General features: G+C 32.4%; 1 protein-coding gene and 1 long non-coding RNA gene across 12 annotated transcripts in view; both read right to left on the reverse strand.

Moving 5' to 3' along the window:
- The window catches only part of LOC129919943 (formin-like protein), a 134,893-nt gene extending 121,860 nt beyond the window's left edge, over nucleotides 1-13,033 (reverse strand). For 6 of the 8 annotated variants that reach the window (XR_008773147.1, XM_056001066.1, XM_056001064.1 and 3 more), the window contains exon 1: nucleotides 11,320-12,007. Coding sequence is in view for 7 of the 8 variants with exons in the window: in XM_056001066.1 (XP_055857041.1) it covers nucleotides 11,320-11,628 (309 nt within the window). In the remaining variant the exon portion in view is untranslated. Of the gene's footprint in view, nucleotides 1-11,319; nucleotides 12,008-12,900 lie in introns of those variants that run through there. The other 2 variants (XM_056001061.1, XM_056001067.1) reach the window with 2 other exon arrangements.
- Nucleotides 13,034-14,983: 1,950 nt separating this feature from the next.
- Nucleotides 14,984-16,706, reverse strand: LOC129919948 (uncharacterized). 4 transcript variants are annotated; one of them, XR_008773149.1, is made up of 5 exons: nucleotides 16,598-16,706; nucleotides 16,309-16,455; nucleotides 16,182-16,252; nucleotides 15,669-16,123; nucleotides 14,984-15,385 (listed from the first exon to the last, which is right to left on the reverse strand). It is a non-coding gene; the product is annotated as an uncharacterized LOC129919948 (long non-coding RNA). The 4 variants fall into 4 exon arrangements; XR_008773151.1 differs by lacking the exon at nucleotides 16,598-16,706 and having other exon boundaries at nucleotides 14,985-15,385; nucleotides 16,182-16,236; nucleotides 16,309-16,495; XR_008773148.1 differs by lacking the exon at nucleotides 16,598-16,706 and having other exon boundaries at nucleotides 14,985-15,385; nucleotides 16,309-16,495.
- Between the last annotated feature and the right edge of the window lie 302 nt (nucleotides 16,707-17,008).

Raw genomic sequence — 17,008 nt, forward strand, 5'->3', positions numbered from 1 at the left:
CTGTAATTGGTCCCAAAAAGCCAATGATTCATTTTATTTATGGTTTTGATGACAAATTAAACATTTATAAATATGTTCTTACACGATTTACGCGAATCATTGGCTTTTTTGGACCAATTGCAGATTTTACTTTCTCTTCGAATAAAAACACCCTTTCACTCAAGATAATTTTGTACAGTTTATAGATTCTTAATTCTTATAACAACCAAAACATTTACACCAAGTTTTAAAAATTAATAAAATTTAAGTCAGCTGTTATGATACCTTCCTCACACACAACTTAACCCATCAAAAAAACACCTTTTCACCAAAAATAATTTTAAGAATTTTATGAATCCTTTGTTGCTGCTTTATCTAAAACCTTCATCCCGAATTTTATCAGTGTAGCATGTTTTTCACATGGATTTCGGTTATATTTTACTTGTTGAAGTCAAAAAACAAGCACCCTTGTTTTTAATCGGCAATAACTTTTCTTAGAGCAATCGTATTGACTTTATTGTTATGCCATTAGATTCAGCAACAAAAAATACTTTGAAAACATGTGTCATATGATGATATTCGACAAACAATTTTTTTCAGTATATTTTTGACCTTCACCCCCTCCCTCTTGTCCGCGAAAAAACAGCCTTCCACCCAACTTTTTTTTATAGACTTCTTTGGGATAAGAGCAAACTTTTTGCCAAGTTTCATGAGTGTAACAATTTTTTTTTTAAATTATGCCTATTATACCTGTAATAATAGCAGAGTTCTGCTAAAAAACTAAACTAATCTAAAAAGCCATGAAAGCTGTTAAAAGCGGTCTTCGTTAAAGTTAATACAAACATAGTTCAATTTTCAAAATTTTAAATGTCGAAAATAACGGTTGTTCGCACTTTACTTGTTAAATTGTGAGTAGTCCCAAAATGAGTTTATTCATGTCAGGCTATATCCAACTCAATAAAGTGCTTCCGCATTACCTTTCAAAGTATAGAAGGAAGAATATAAAAACTCCAAAAATTGAATTCCATAAATATTTGTTCATTTAATCCAATTTAAACGGTATTTGTCTTTAGTTATTATTTAATTTGAAAAATTTAACGAACTGAAGTATGTCAATAATGGCATATTGAATTGAAATCAATTCCCTTTTACTGGAAAAAGTCATAAAAACAAAAAGAAACATCTACATTTTTGACAAATTATCAAAAGTTTGTTTTCCAATTCCAATAAGAAATAAAAACTATCAACTTTAATGTTTGTTTTAAAAGTTAGCCCACACTCTTCCAACATAAAACACACAAAAGCCATTTGTAAGTATCTTGAAAACGAAAAAAAAAAATAACTTCAAACATTAAGGTATCGAATTTTATTACTTTTTTTCAAATAGTTTGAATCGTCAACACCTAACGCCCAGAGGTGGAAAGAAACATTAGCATGCGTAATATTTTTTAAGCAAAGAAAACAAACATCAACAACAAAAAAAAAAAAAAAGAAGAAGTGGAACGTGGGCAATTATTATGTTTTGATTGATTGTTATTTTTATGTTGTTTTTTTTTGCTCTGAAGATGATGACGATGGTACAAAAAAGCTGGAAAAGAGTATTGATTTTTTTTTTTTGTTACAAGAATTCTTCGAACATAAGAAAATACAAGTTTTATGTATGCGATATTTGTCATGGATATGTTAATTGGAATTGACAGTAAATTTATCGGTCATTACATTTGACATTTAACTGGAACCAAAAATGATAAAGTTTAAACAAAAATATTAATAAATATTCCACAAAAAAAAATGGTTTTTTTTTAAACAAGATTTTTTAAGTATTTCAACCTTTTTGACCAGTTTTTTCTGTTTACAATTTATGTGAATGTATCTAGTCATTAAAAAATATCAACATGACATCTCTCTGACAGACATGACTTTTCAGCTAACGGCATTGTTTTATTGATTACGTTTGTTCGAAAGCGTGCGCTCGCGCAAATGAAATGAAAATGTTAATGGAATGAGTTTGTTAACATCTCGTTTTGAAAAAAAAAAATGTTGTTGGAGTAATTAATGTCAGAGACGTCTTTTTGAAAAGGCCATAAGCAATCTATATGACTTTTTCACTATTTGACGTCTTTTGAAAAGGCCAAAAGCATAATGAATATACTTTTTTTACTATTAGTTTGACTTTGAGCGAGCTTCAATCTGTTTTGCATTTTCATCAAAAGAACTCTCAGGTCTCTACAAAAAAAAAAAAAAAAAAAAACAACATAATCATATGGTTTTAATGTGCACGCATCACGTTCATCTAAAAACATTTTTTTTTGTTTCTATCTTATTCTTTCGCTTTTCCTTCGGTTTGCACTTAAAATCTTTGTATTCTTCTTTTGCTTTTTTTATATTTATTCACTTCACAGTTTTATGTGTGAACTTGATTGGATTACGCCCTTGCCCTTGCCATTTGCGCGCACTCCTCTCATCAGAATTTATATATTGTGGGCCAAAAAGATGATATGCCAAAGCCATGGGCTTGAACATGGCCATCATCAGGCCATTCCATGCCACCGCCACCATCACCGGCAGCAGCAGCAGCAAGCAACATTCGCTCTGATGTGTATCGAATATCTTATTCCGTTCCTTTTTGTGATGATGCTGATGGATTCCTCGTGTGGTTTAGGTTTTGGCGGTTGGCGGTGATGGTGAATCATGAGGCCTCTTTTAGATGCATGCACTCTTTGTAAATAAAAAAAAAACACATATGCCTAGCTGGAGTTTTACCCACACCAATGGACTAAGAACATATGCAAACTCTAATGCTGCTAAGTGTGGTAAAAGTTATTCTTGGAAATGAGAACCATTGTATTTCATAAAAATCCGATTTAAAAGGGTTGCACTCTTTTTTTTCTACCTTCTCCGCTTCTTCTCTTCTATTTCGATGGTAGAGGAATCATCATCGTCGTCGTCTTCGATCACATATCATGCGCCTGTCCAATGTATCTTAGAGCAGAATGAGTATCGCATGTTAAAACAAAAAAAAAAAAAAAAACAAGAGGATTGAATAGATACTTACGAGAAAAGTACGTGTGCTTCATGTGTATGGATTTTATGAATGAAAAGATTTCAAAGTAATTCGGTGTAATAGAGTGCATTGAATAGATAGACAAACATTGTTGCCAAGTTAGTTTTATTTAAGAAGTTTTGGTATGTATTGGAGGATTGGTAAGTGTTGAAACCTAACCTAACCTAACCTAACCTAACCTAACCTAACCTAACCTAACCTAACCTAACCTAACCTAACCTAACCTAACCTAACCTAACCTAACCTAACCTAACCTAACCTAACCTAACCTAACCTAACCTAACCTAACCTAACCTAACCTAACCTAACCTAACCTAACCTAACCTAACCTAACCTAACCTAACCTAACCTAACCTAACCTAACCTAACCTAACCTAACCTAACCTAACCTAACCTAACCTAACCTAACCTAACCTAACCTAACCTAACCTAACCTAACCTAACCTAACCTAACCTAACCTAACCTAACCTAACCTAACCTAACCTAACCTAACCTAACCTAACCTAACCTAACCTAACCTAACCTAACCTAACCTAACCTAACCTAACCTAACCTAACCTAACCTAACCTAACCTAACCTAACCTAACCTAACCTAACCTAACCTAACCTAACCTAACCTAACCTAACCTAACCTAACCTAACCTAACCTAACCTAACCTAACCTAACCTAACCTAACCTAACCTAACCTAACCTAACCTAACCTAACCTAACCTAACCTAACCTAACCTAACCTAACCTAACCTAACCTAACCTAACCTAACCTAACCTAACCTAACCTAACCTAACCTAACCTAACCTAACCTAATCTAACCAAAAAATAGGCCTAAACCGCTTATTTTGTTGAATTTTTTTGAATCCGGTACTTTTTCGTAGTTTTGTCCAGGAAAATCTTTGACAGAAATTTCAAATACCTAACCACTTTTTCAATTCCCAAATTTTCTACTCTCGACTTCGAAACACTCTTATTTTTTCAAATTTCTATCTCCCGAATCTGTGTGTTTTTTATTACTTTTCTATATTTAGGGTCCCACAAGGTAGCCATTAAGATGTTCTTCTTTTTTAGCTAAGTTCGAATTTCTCGTCTTATTTTTCAAACTGTCTTCTCTCGACTTCGATCCAGTCTTTTTTTTATCGTATCTTCCGAATCTATCCTCTTTTACTCTTTTTCTATTTTTTTTTTGGGGTTCCACAAGGTAGCCATTAAGGTCCTCTTCTTTTTGTCGCTAAGTTCGAATTTCTCTTCTCTTCTTTTTTTCAAACTTTCTTTTCTTTGTCTTTTTTTCAAATTGTATCTTCCGTATCTTTCCTCATTTACTCCTTTTTTATTTTTGGGGTTCCACAAGGTAGCCATTAAGGTGCTCTTCTTTTATCGTTTCATTTTTTTTCTAATTTTTCAAAGAAATAAGTGAATGTCTTCCCCCTAATCTGGCAACATTTGGCTCATGCCATTTGGGATTATTGGAAGGAAGTCAGTGTAATGCACATAAGCATTTGTACAGAATATAGATTAACAACAATACAAAGTGTAGGAGGAGGAGGATTGAAATAAAGATGAGGATTGATTTGAAGAATTTCGATTTTTTTTTTTTTTTTTGTATTCCACTGCTTTTACTTTTGGGCTTTTGTTGTTTTATTTTTCTTTGTTTTTTTCCCCTAATGTTAATATCTTTGGATTTTATTTTTTTTCTTCTTATTCCTTTTATTTTCAATCTATATATAAGCCGGAAGTTATTGGAGGGCATATTATCCAAATGCACTCAATTTTTTGTACTCTCTCTGTGTCTAAGTATAAAAGTTAGATATAGCAAATAAGCGAGGGTGTGATTATGATTACTTTCGTTTTCTTTTACTCTACTTTTAATATAATGTTTTTGTTGGGTTTTTCATTTCTTTTACTTTTTCTTTCATTGAGTGATGTAATTTTTGTGGGGAATTTTTTTCTTGATCGACAGAAATATATTTTTTTTTTTTGTATTTAGAGTTCATGGTACTCTCATGTCAAAAAGATACATTTTTGTTTTTGTGAAGGGGAGGGGGATATGGAATTTATGACAAATGCATTTGGTACGCCTGCCAGTCGTTTAATAAATTCAAATAAAGGAAGAAAAAGATAAAGGAATATATTAAGAGGGTGGTATATGTAGACACACATCAGATACACGGAACAAAACAAATATTTATTGCTTCATTACAAAGACATTCGATGAGATATGAAATCGATTTGAATTTGTGGCATTTCTTTTGGAGCATGCTGAGGAGGATTTATGTGATGTAAAGCTGAGTTGGATTTTTTTTTTTTAATGAATAAAAGTTATTAGTTCATCAAATATGAATTCTTCTTAATTTAAAATAGCATAAGTTATTTTGATTTGTTTTTTTTTTTGACAAATTCAAGAGACAGTATTTTGTATCAAATCACTCATAAATTATATACAAAGAATGAAAGCATTTGATTTGGCAAATATTACGAATAACTTAAGAAATAACTTTAACAAGTATTTTTTTGGAAAGTATCACAGATTTCTTGGGCAAGTATCACGAATTACTCTTTGAAAGCAAATATCACAGGTTAGTTTTTAAATATCATAGATAACTCTGCTTCAGCACGGTTTGTCTCCGTACCTGAGTACCACAGATTACTTCGAAAAGTATCATTTATTCCAATAAGTATCACGGCTTATTGCAGTAAGCTAAGTATCACAAGTTTAATTACACCCCAACTTTACAAGCTAACTTATTTAGATCACAGGATCACAGTGGTGAGCTTAACCTTGCATCGGTACCAACTGCCACTTTGAATAATGGGAAGTGGCTCTAGATTAGTCTTCAGGATTGCAGATAGCTTACCGAGAGATCTTTACTGACGATAGAAAAAACATTCGAAAACCTCCACATTCATTTTGTACCTGAGTGCATAACTAAAAGAGAGATTTGGCCCAAAAATTCGAAAATCGTGTCCTCGGCGTTTGGGTTCTATGGAGAAACCTTTGTCGCTTCTCCCGCTGGGCCTTGAGTTTTTTGTTTACCTACTGGCCTATTTCACACCGTATACCTTCCTTAAATAACTTCGGCAACTGGTTTTGCACTGAGTTTCTTAGGGATTTACTAGAAATTACACGAATTTCGTACATTTTTTTTTTTAATGTTTCCACCAATGGAACCAAGGTTCCTATCCGTGCTGCAGCCTGACGATACTTTATCAGTTTTTCCGCAGGCTGTACCCGGCTTTTTGATCCTACCGCTACTTGAAGCTTGATTAACCTTTATGTTACCGATAGGCATAATTTTGTATTATTTCATTGTAACGGGCGTTATATAAAATTCAGTTTTATTACCTAATCTTTTCAGAACCTTTAACACATGATCCGTGAAATATAAAACATCCGCACATGCGTAACGGGTGTGATTTCTTATTTACCATTCTTTTTAATTTTCTCAACGCATTGTGACAAGACAAAACAGATTTTAATAAATATAATTTAAAGAAATAATACAGAATTAGTTGTTAGGGCTTTAAAATACTTTATGGTGAGTACAATAATGAGGATCGGTTGATTATGTCACACTCGTTACAATGAAAATAGGTACCCTTTTGTTTTAAGATTTTTTTTTTCAACCCGTTTTTTCAGTTGTGATTGATCATAAAAATCAAACATAAATACAGTTTGATTATAAAAAACCTGAGATTATTATTAAAGTTAAAAAAACAAAAATTTCAAATTACAAAAACCGATTGGAAAATTCAACTTGAAGTAGGTATAGTTATCTCTCTAGTTCGTGATTTGAAGCATGTTAAACATGATAATAAATCAGTACACATAACATCTCAGACCCAGGTCAATTTCTATCCGACACAGTGTGCTAGTTTAAACAAAAAAATATATTCCATAATCAGAGGAAACTACACACAATTATTTTATTGGAAATTAAAGCAACAATATCAAATGAGGTTCCCTTCTAGAGAATCAACCAACAAAAAACAACCCAACCAACAATTTTAATCTAACTGATGCAGAGCCAATAAGTCCAAAGTCGAACGTCATATCATCATATCGTCGTAGATGGCGGCTCGACTGGCGTCTTTTTCCATGGATTTCAGTTCTGCTTCTTCTATATGCGTGTTTTGAAAAAAGAACAACAACTTTTATTTCTAAGAAACTATTTTTAGAATAATTCCCTTCTGTGTGTGACACAACGGAATGCCATAAATAGCAGAAATTATGTGAGGCTTATGCGTGCGTTTATATAAAAATATAAAAAAAAAGAGCTGAATGCATTTATATGCAGTGGTGCGTTAGAAGGGCGCACGCGACTCATTTAAAATAAAATGGTGGGTGAACACATAACATGCAATGCACCCACCATTACAACACACTCCAACAAAGTCTTAACTTCCTTTTGGAAGCATTACCGACATCTGAATCTTCCGGTCTTAATTTTGCAATTCTGTGCCGCATCATCATTGAACGCACCCAATTGACGACGATAAGCTAAAGCTTCCTGTTATTATGTTCTAATTTTTGTTGGCTAACTTTGTCTCTTCTTTCCGGTGAACTGGTACAAATATTTTCGAAATTTAAATCTTTACTTTGTTTACGAAAATCTTCAAAAACTCGAAATAACAAAAGAAACGAAAACAAAATATGCTTCAAACTTGTTGGAATTTGATTTTGTTATGAATATTGATGAATCTCAATCGAAACGGAATTATAATTAAATCTCTTACGACACATTCTCTTTTAAAAGTTATGGGAATGCGGTTTAAATTAACCCAGTGACCTTTTGATAATGCCTGCATGCATAATATGCATGTATACATGAATTGGTTTAATACTTTTTTTAGGTTTTAATCTTGTTTTGTTTTTTTTTTTTAAGAAAGAAAAAAAAAACACAAACTTAGAATTGGAACGTTGTTGTAATGATGTCACCGGGAAATAAAACTTTGAGAATAGCTTCAAATCAGATCTCGATTAGGCGAACAGGAAATTCAACAGTTGTAACTGAACAGTTTTTTGGTTTTAATTGATAGAACCAGTTTTAGATTAATACTGTAGATCAAATGGCTTTTGTTCAATTTCTTATTTTTCCAAAAAGAATAACAAGAATAGAACCAGTTATAGTTTGTCTATTGCCTACCTACCTGCAAATTGATTGTTTATTGCACTATGAATGAATTCATAATCCAGTCATTAGTGCGGTGCAAAATTAAATTCTGGTTTTTCAAAAGTAGATTAGTAGTTCTTAATTTTTTTTTTAAATTCAAAGCAGACCTGCAATCATGTTTTCTATTTTTATCAATTATGTAAAGAAAAACATTGCAAGTTATAGAAAACAGAAGTGATAGCACAGCCAAGATTGCAAATCAATCATTTACACACGAATCTACTGTAAACAAATTGGAGAGAACTGATAAAGAGGTAACAATCTTTATCAAAAGCGTTGTTTGCATTTTTCGACGAGTTAAAGGAATTAGGTATCTTGGTTTCACCAAAGATGTAATTCAGGACTCCAGTAGTTTTGGTAAAAAAGCAATACTTCAAACACCACCCATTACCTAATCTTGTTAAGTTATATTTTGCATTGCTCATTAGTTTATTGAAGATGTAGGTACAAGAAAAAATCGTACTAGGTACCTATAACATCAAAAAAAAAATTAAAGGAACAACAAAATTCGTGATTTTTTTTAGTGACTTTCGATAAGTATCTCAGTGAAAAATAATCGTATCATGACAAAACAAAAAGCATTTGAAAGCTTCAATCTTCTAGTTTTACATTTTTTTTATTTCAAATGGCGAAATAGCAAAATCAACTACTCAAAACCAAAATTTTCCAAATAGTTTTTGGTTTTATTTTTCAAAAAAGTGGGAAAATTTTTTCTGAAAAAAAAAAATGATCATTATTTTTAGAAAGGCTACTATCTATTGAGCTTTAAGATTCTTTTTTTCTACTCGTCTACATTTTTTTTTTGCAGACTGAATTATCATCAACTATCAATACCTCGACAACGGATCACTTTAAAGAAAATATGTACATTTAAATTCTCAATTTAATTTTCTACAAATTAATTAAGTCTACTTTGAATGAATTTTCTGTGAAAATCCTTTAATTTTTTGGGCTAGTGTATTTATTTCATATAGATAGTTTAAGTTATAGTAATGGAAGTGTTAAGTTTTTTTTAATAAGATTTAGTGCTAAAATTTTTGATTTTATGAGACTTTGAATTTTTTAGTACACATTTTTTGTTTTTAATTATCTTCTGATGATTTTTAGTTTGTATCCATTTCTCGAGGTGGACTAACGACTGCGCCGGCCGTTTGAATTAAAAAAAAGTAATTTTTGGGCATTTTGAAATTTTCAGTACATACACTGTGGCGTATGCGTAACTTTTGTTGGGAATTTTGAAAAACGTTTTATAGACAAACGATGATTTTTGGTATATGCAAAGAACTCAAGGTTGACAAAAACTATGATTGGGGATTTTCAGTTTTTAGTGCAAAATTTGTTTTTTTGAATTTCTCCTAAACGGAGGGTGGAAAACTATAATATTTGGTAAGTATGTTGTATATAGAACTTGAGGTGGACAATCAATTGCGATTAGTTGTATATATTTGCCTCAAAATTTGAGTGTTATAGACGATTGACAAAATTTGCTATATCGCACCCCCGGTGGAACAACGACGTAAGTGCAAATTTTGAATTTTCTGAGTTAGGTATGCCATAGTTCCAAGAAAAGGTATTTCCTTCCGATGAAACAAAGACCCAATTGAAAATGTTCTATTTGTATCCAGGGGGCAGAAATGTATTTGGACCGTTACATTGTTTTCAAAGGTTTTCAAAATGTTTAATCTCGTTTTCTGAAAAATCAACATTTTTGCACTTACGTCGTTGTTCCACCGGGGGTGCGATATGTAAATTTTTTTTAAGGGTGCACAACTGAAAATGTTGGTTGAACAAAAATGGACAAAAGGTGGTCTTTTTTTCGTTTCCTAATAAAATCCGACTTTTGAGATAAAAATTATATTTTTGAAATTGTTTTAAGGGCACTTTTTCTAGAACCGTTTTTTTGTTTTCAAAAATTTATTGCAATAACTTTTTTTTGAAAGTTTCTCAGCAATGAAGTCAACATTTTTCAATATGTTAACAAATTTTGCATTAAACAAAATTATTTTTTGAAGATCAAAAATGGTTTTTATGAAAATACTCACAAAATCTGATTTTTGTTACCCATAATTTTCCTTTTTTTTTTATTCCTCCGTGTTTTAATGTCATGTTTTCATATCAAATCTGTTTCAGTTATTAAACAAGAATTTTATATTATTAAAATTGCAATTCTTCCAAAAAAATGATGCAAATTGATATAAAAATCCGCAATCTCAAATTAGAACGTTATGAAAATGATATATTTTCCCATCTATTAAATATTAAACTAGCGCATGTAACAGCTATTTCATAACTTTTTAATAACAAAACGATTCGCTGATTTACCCACAAAAAACACTTCATTGTGCTTGGCAAAAAAACCACAACATTCCAAGTTTAAATATTTATTCCACAATCAGCTTCATTTTCCGGAATATCAAACCACAAATAAAAAACCTACAATAAACTTGATCAATCCAATTGCAATATCAAATAAAACAAACCAATTACCATAACAATAAAGTTAAACTCGTACCTAACATGTACTTACATCAAAACTGCACCCTTTGTGTTTTATTATAATCTGATATATTCGCACATATTTGCTCCCATTCTTATCAGTCAAAAGGTACAAAATCTCCCATTTCTTTTATATTTTTTTTCTGAAAAATTCAGTGAACTCAAATACAATTCGACACACTATATGCCTTTGCCTACCTTCACCCAACCAATTCAGTAAACACAACAATACCAATAAAAATGAGATTCCCATGAATCATTCCAAACAAAAAAGACAACAAAAAAAAAAAAAAGAAATATGTAAATGAAAATGCAAACCTTATCGAATCCCACAGAGAACCCCAGAATTTTTTGTTTATTTGGATTATTTTCTGTTTGTGTGGTAGAGAGAAGAGATTTTTTATCATTTTGAACTCTACTCAACACACCCAGAACCAGAACCACTATTCTATAATACTAGCCAACAAAAATGAGTAAACCACAAACAAAAATCATGGGAAGGGCTCAGAATCAGAAACAAAAAAAAAGAGAGTAAATTCAAAAAAAAAGACTTCCATAAAAACAAGAAAAAAAAACTATAACATTTCAAAGAGAAAAAGAAAACAAAAACTTACCAGAACTTTAGCAAATCGTTTATCCAATTCAGCAGCATCGGGAATTGGTTGTTGTGGTCGACTTCGAATACTCGATTGTCTTACATGATATTGATTTGTTGTTGCCGCCGAAATCGAACTCTGCGGCGAGTTCACATAGAGCAAATCGTGTTTATTTGGGAAACTAGTGACTATAGAGCACACTCCTCCATTTCCCGTTGAACCATTTCCATTCCCACCTCCTAAACCAACAATTCCATTCATCTGCGATGCATTGCCATCGGACAGAGAATCTGATTGTGTCAGAGGTCGAGATTTGATTGTTCCCATTTTCCCAAATCGCAAAAGACTGATTCCTCCAACGAATCCCAAGCCGGTTGTTCCTCCGCCACCTCCAACTCCCCCGGGCTTGACTTCACGAGGTTGCCTGTCGCTAATACTGCCCCCGCCACTTCTGTAGTCGTCGTTGACTACAGTTGTTGCTGCTGCAGTATCGACGAAGCAAAGCTTTGTCGGGCAACTATAAAGTTGCTCCCAAATGGAATTTAACAGATCCAGACCACCAAGATTATATTCAAACGGTATATTGAAAAATTACTATTACTCTTGCAAAGAAGAGGTTGATGATGCTGATTTATCCGGACAGACATAAGGGATACATACAAAATTTTCGTTAAACACAATTTTTTTTTTTGTTTGGTTTAATTCGCTTTTTTTTCAAAATCAGAAAAAGAAAAGGATCAAAATGATGAACACAAAAAGCAGCAAAAAAAGAACACAGAGGAAATAAAAAAAAATCCGGAAGCAATACAAAATTAAAAAATAAAAATAAAAAACGTGCGCCCAACTCCTACTTTTGTCTCACAGATTTCAAGTGTTTTTTAAAAATTTTGAAGTTATATTTCTTATGCGGCGTTGAAGCATGAAAATTTCCTTTCTTGTTTAATTTTTCTTTATTTATTCTAAAAGCATTTACAAAAATTTAATAAAAAATAATAAAAAAAAAAACATAAGAAAGCAGCAGACAATTTTTATTTCTTTTTTTTTTTCAAAATTTAACAAAAAATAAAAAAGTGCAACAGGTTTAGCGGTAGCTTCACGCGCCCCCGGAATGCAGTTTAGTTGTTTTTTTTTTTTGGGATCCACAAAATCCACACAATTATTTTGTGTAAAAATGTCTTTTGTTTGATTGTGTGTGTTAAAGTATTAAATTTTTCGGGTAGGTGTCCTTTTGACGTTTTGTCGTGTGTGAATTTTATTTCCGCGCGGATGCAAAAACGAACAGAACTATTTTTCTCTTGTTCCGTCTGTCTGGTTTAAATTGTTGGTTGTTGTTGTTGTTGTTTTTTTTCTCTCGTAGTTGTATGAAAATTCTCGATATAAAAAATCCTTTTTTTTTCTTCCTTTGACCAAATAACCGGCTTATTGAAATTAAAATCACTACACTAACTAGGGGAATTGTAAGAAAATAATGAATTAACAATTTGTTTGCATATTTCTTTTTGTATTTAAAAAAAAAATTATAATAATAAAAAAATTTAACAAGAAATTGGATTTATAATTTATGCAAAAAAAAAAAGAGTAGAAAACACACACACATACACAGAACAATGGTTGGTCGCCTTATAGCAGGGTGCGACACAAACACACACACACACAAGGGAAATAGATGAACGTGAATTTATTGCGCGAAATAACCTTTCACGAACGCGACAATTTTTAGACTGTCTGTATTTTGTGGTATTTTAATATTTTACCGAGCTGAATGGTGTCGATGGGATTTTTTTTTTTGGGAAAATGTAAAATTAAAAATTTGGTAGGGGAATTTTTGGTGCGGGCAATGCTTTTTTGCTGAATTGAATTTGACAGATAAAGTGAATGCATTCAAAGATTGTTTTGAAAAAAATTTAATAGAAATTAAGGTCATGATTCTATTGTGAATTTTGTTTATAATTTTCGCGTTAAATTTTTTCAATAGCGAGCGGGGGGGGGGGGGGAATAGTTAAAATTTAAAGTGCTTTAAAGCATGCCAGTGTTGCCCCTGACAACAAAAACCCAAAAAGGGACTCCATAGAAAAAAGGGTTGCTTTCAGAAGATAAAAGTTGCTGAACCACGGATTATATTTGTACAACTGGCCCTTATAATGTGAACTGTGATGTTCAAATGACATTTAAGCAAAATATATTCTTATTCAGGCTCTAAACCACAGTACACATAAAAAGGTAATATATTCCGAACTGACATTGGTCGCAAAATTGTCAAAACATGACAAATTGGCGATGTCAGCTACCGAATTCTTAATTGTTTAAATTACCGACGAAAAACGCACAAAAACCAATAAACCACGCACACCACTAATTTTTAAACAATTATTTACCATTTCCCGCGATGAAACACGAAGAAAATTTGTTATTTTTCAATTTATAATATTTTTAAATGACATTTTATAAATTAACAGGGCTATTCTGGAAAACCTCACTGATGCCTTACAAGTCACAAAAACCTCACAACTAGAGTTGAACTCGATTTTGTGACTTTTTCGTATTCTAACGAAAACCTCACAGTCACAAGAACCTCATAAGGTGAGGTGAGTTTTGTTTTGTGAGGTTTTTCGTATTCTGGCGTACCCTCACAACTTGTGAGCCTCATAAAAATTGTTAAAATTGTGATCTCCTTCAGAGCAGGTCACAACTCACAAATTATTAGAGTTTTGAAATTTTTTGTATTTCCATAAAATATTTTGAGAACAATTTAATTTTTTTTTTATTTGTGAATCAACAAAAATGCAAAACAAAATCTATAAGCAATTCCAAGAAGACTTACTCCAATGTGTCCCAAACGTTTGTCTTTGGATGTTGGTTGCATCTGGAGATAATTTCTCAGTAGTCATCGATGAATATTTGGAACTTGGCCATTCTACTTTAGCTTTGGATAGCCAATCAGATCAGAAAAGGATGAGAAGAAAAAGCTCTATTTAAATCTTATAGCCTGGTACGCTGCTCGCGCTAAATTTTAGCTCCCATACAAATTATCGAAAATTTGTAGCCGAGATAAAATGGATCCCATACAAGTTATCGATAACTTGTATGGGAATTTTATCTCAGCTAAAATTTAGCGCGAGCAGCGTACCAGGCTTATGAAAAAGGAGGAAGAATGAGGAAAGTCAGTTATTGCCACTTAATAAACAAACAACAATATATCGCATGTGAACCAACGGGAGTGCATAAAAACTTATACATATGTCGAATAAGATCCAACTTATCATCTAATTGACTCTTATTGATTGAATTTAACATACAAGCTTCGGATATCTGACAAGCAAAGAATCATTGTATGGGATAAGAAGGTAATTAAAATCCAGCACCTAAAAATGCCACACCTCCTGGTAATACTTAGAATCCACAATTAAAATTATAGCAACAACAACACTATCAACAACAGATTGATCCAAATCAAACATTACATTATTGGAATGTCCCGGAATATTAAAGGTGGCTTAAGTCTAATTAAGAAACGAGTACATACATAGCTGAAATTTTCGTTTATTATTCCACAATTTTTAAACGACGATTTTATTTGTAAAAAAGCAAAAGAAAAAAAAATGTGTCATTGGAAAAAATAAAATAAGAAACAAACCATTGAAATTATACTTTTTTTTTATTTGAATAGCATTTTTAGTACAAAACAATAGTTCTCTTTTCTGGCGAACTAAGGATTTTAAATCTGATTCATTAGAATTGTTTCTAAGGACATTAATCTCCCATATGCGGAGATTCTCATTTGTAATCTCATAAGCGATGGTAATAATTTCGACATCGATAAGAAGATTGGTGCTCAATCCCAGATGATATATAGGTATACTCCAGTACTTCTTCACTCTCTTGATGCAGACAATCGGCAACTAAATGCGTATAGACTTTATACTTTGAGGGTTGGCGAAAGCATATGTCGCAGCATTTCTTGAAGTTAGCGAGAGCATGTCACAGCATTTCTTGAAGTTTATTTGCCTGGAAATGTGATGGTGGTACAATATTTGTTAACCTTCGGCGGTGGGTCGTGGGCATGGGTAAGCAGCAATCGAATTATCTAAATAAAAATTCTTTTAGAAAAAAAAACTGCGTTTTGTTCGTCAATCAATCTTATACTACGTTTCCACCTACCCTAAATCCAAGATTTAGCTAAGTAGATTAAGCATAAATCTCGAGTGTTATTCTAAATCTCGGATTGAAAGTAGGTGAAAATCTTAGATTTAGGGTAGCTGAACCCAAATCTGAGATTTAGCGAAGTAGATTTAAAATAAATCTCGAGATTTATTCTAAATCTACTTAGCTAAATCTCGGATTTAGCGTAGATGGAAACATAGTTTTACCTGTATGGTCTACTGTTTGGATCCTAAGCATATTTTCTAAGATGATGATGCTTGGAGTGCGCAGTGATATAATTGTCTAAGCTCTTTCTATGCCAGTTTCAAATGGTGGTTGACTTTTTTCAGTTGTATAAGCATGAGAATGAGCGACATGTTTGTGGCGTTTGTTTAACTTTTCCACGCAAATCTCTCACCAATCACTGAGTAAAAAGGGATTCAGAAAACTCTTTTACTGCTGATCATTGTTGACTGCGACATGAGAAAGAAGTGGTGGCAATCGACGATCATCTCTGCGTTAGACATTTGTAGATAACTTGCATTGTTGTTAAGTTTGTCAAAGTCGTCATCTTCACAGTTTTCATCGGAGGCACTCGAATTGTCTAAGAAGAAAACAGATGCGTTGTCTTGATATTCTTCATTCTTAGGCTCTGCAGCCACAGCTCCACCGTCAGTGTAACCTAATAGAGAAATGTTAAAGATTTTGGTATGGCTCATTTAAAACAAAAGAATGCATACTTAAAATTGTATTTACATTCTGCTCACGTCCTCCTTCTGTGAAGATGTCATCGGGCTGTGAATTAATAAATCTTATGGGATATGTTCTTTGATTTTGATGACTCTGGCTTATCTTTTTATTACATACGTGTAGTCGAGATAAACGTGGTTCTTGACTGTTTCAGCTAGTTTATTTCCTTACATACGGTTCTCACTTCGCAGGTATCCTTTTGATTGGGAGCTGGAACAATTGAATGTTTCTTTTGTGAAATTGGACGTTCTCTTTGCTGGAATACTTTTCAAGAAGTCAAATTTCATATCACTGTCGATTCATTAACAATGCAAAAATCATGAACACAGAAAGAAAAAAACCTTTTAGAAATAAATTTTCAAATTTGTTTGACAAATCAGCTGGCTGTCAAAATAAGAAAACTCACCCCTATTGTGGTGAATTTGTTGTGAGGTTTATTATGAGGTTTTTCGCAGAATACGAAATTGTGACAACCTCATAAGAAACCTCACAAAAATAACCTCACAAAAAATTGTGACTTGTGAGCATCACAACTCCAGAATAGCCCTGTAAAACAAAAACAAATTTCCTGTTTACTGCGATTGAAATATAAAAATTAAAGGCCGACCTGACAGATTGGTGCCCATTTTTGACAAACAAATTTTGACAACGTTCGGAATATATTACCTTATTATGTGTACTGTGGCTAAAGTCTACTTTGCTAAATTGTTTAACTATGAAAAAGCGATATATGTATAAAACCCATCTAGATCAAGTTAAAAAAAGATTGAGTTGTTATTAGGGGTATTCATATACCCCGCATATGTACCCTCCGGTG

This window comes from Episyrphus balteatus, chromosome 4 (assembly GCF_945859705.1).
Source record: "Episyrphus balteatus chromosome 4, idEpiBalt1.1, whole genome shotgun sequence".
NCBI lineage: Eukaryota > Metazoa > Arthropoda > Insecta > Diptera > Syrphidae > Episyrphus > Episyrphus balteatus.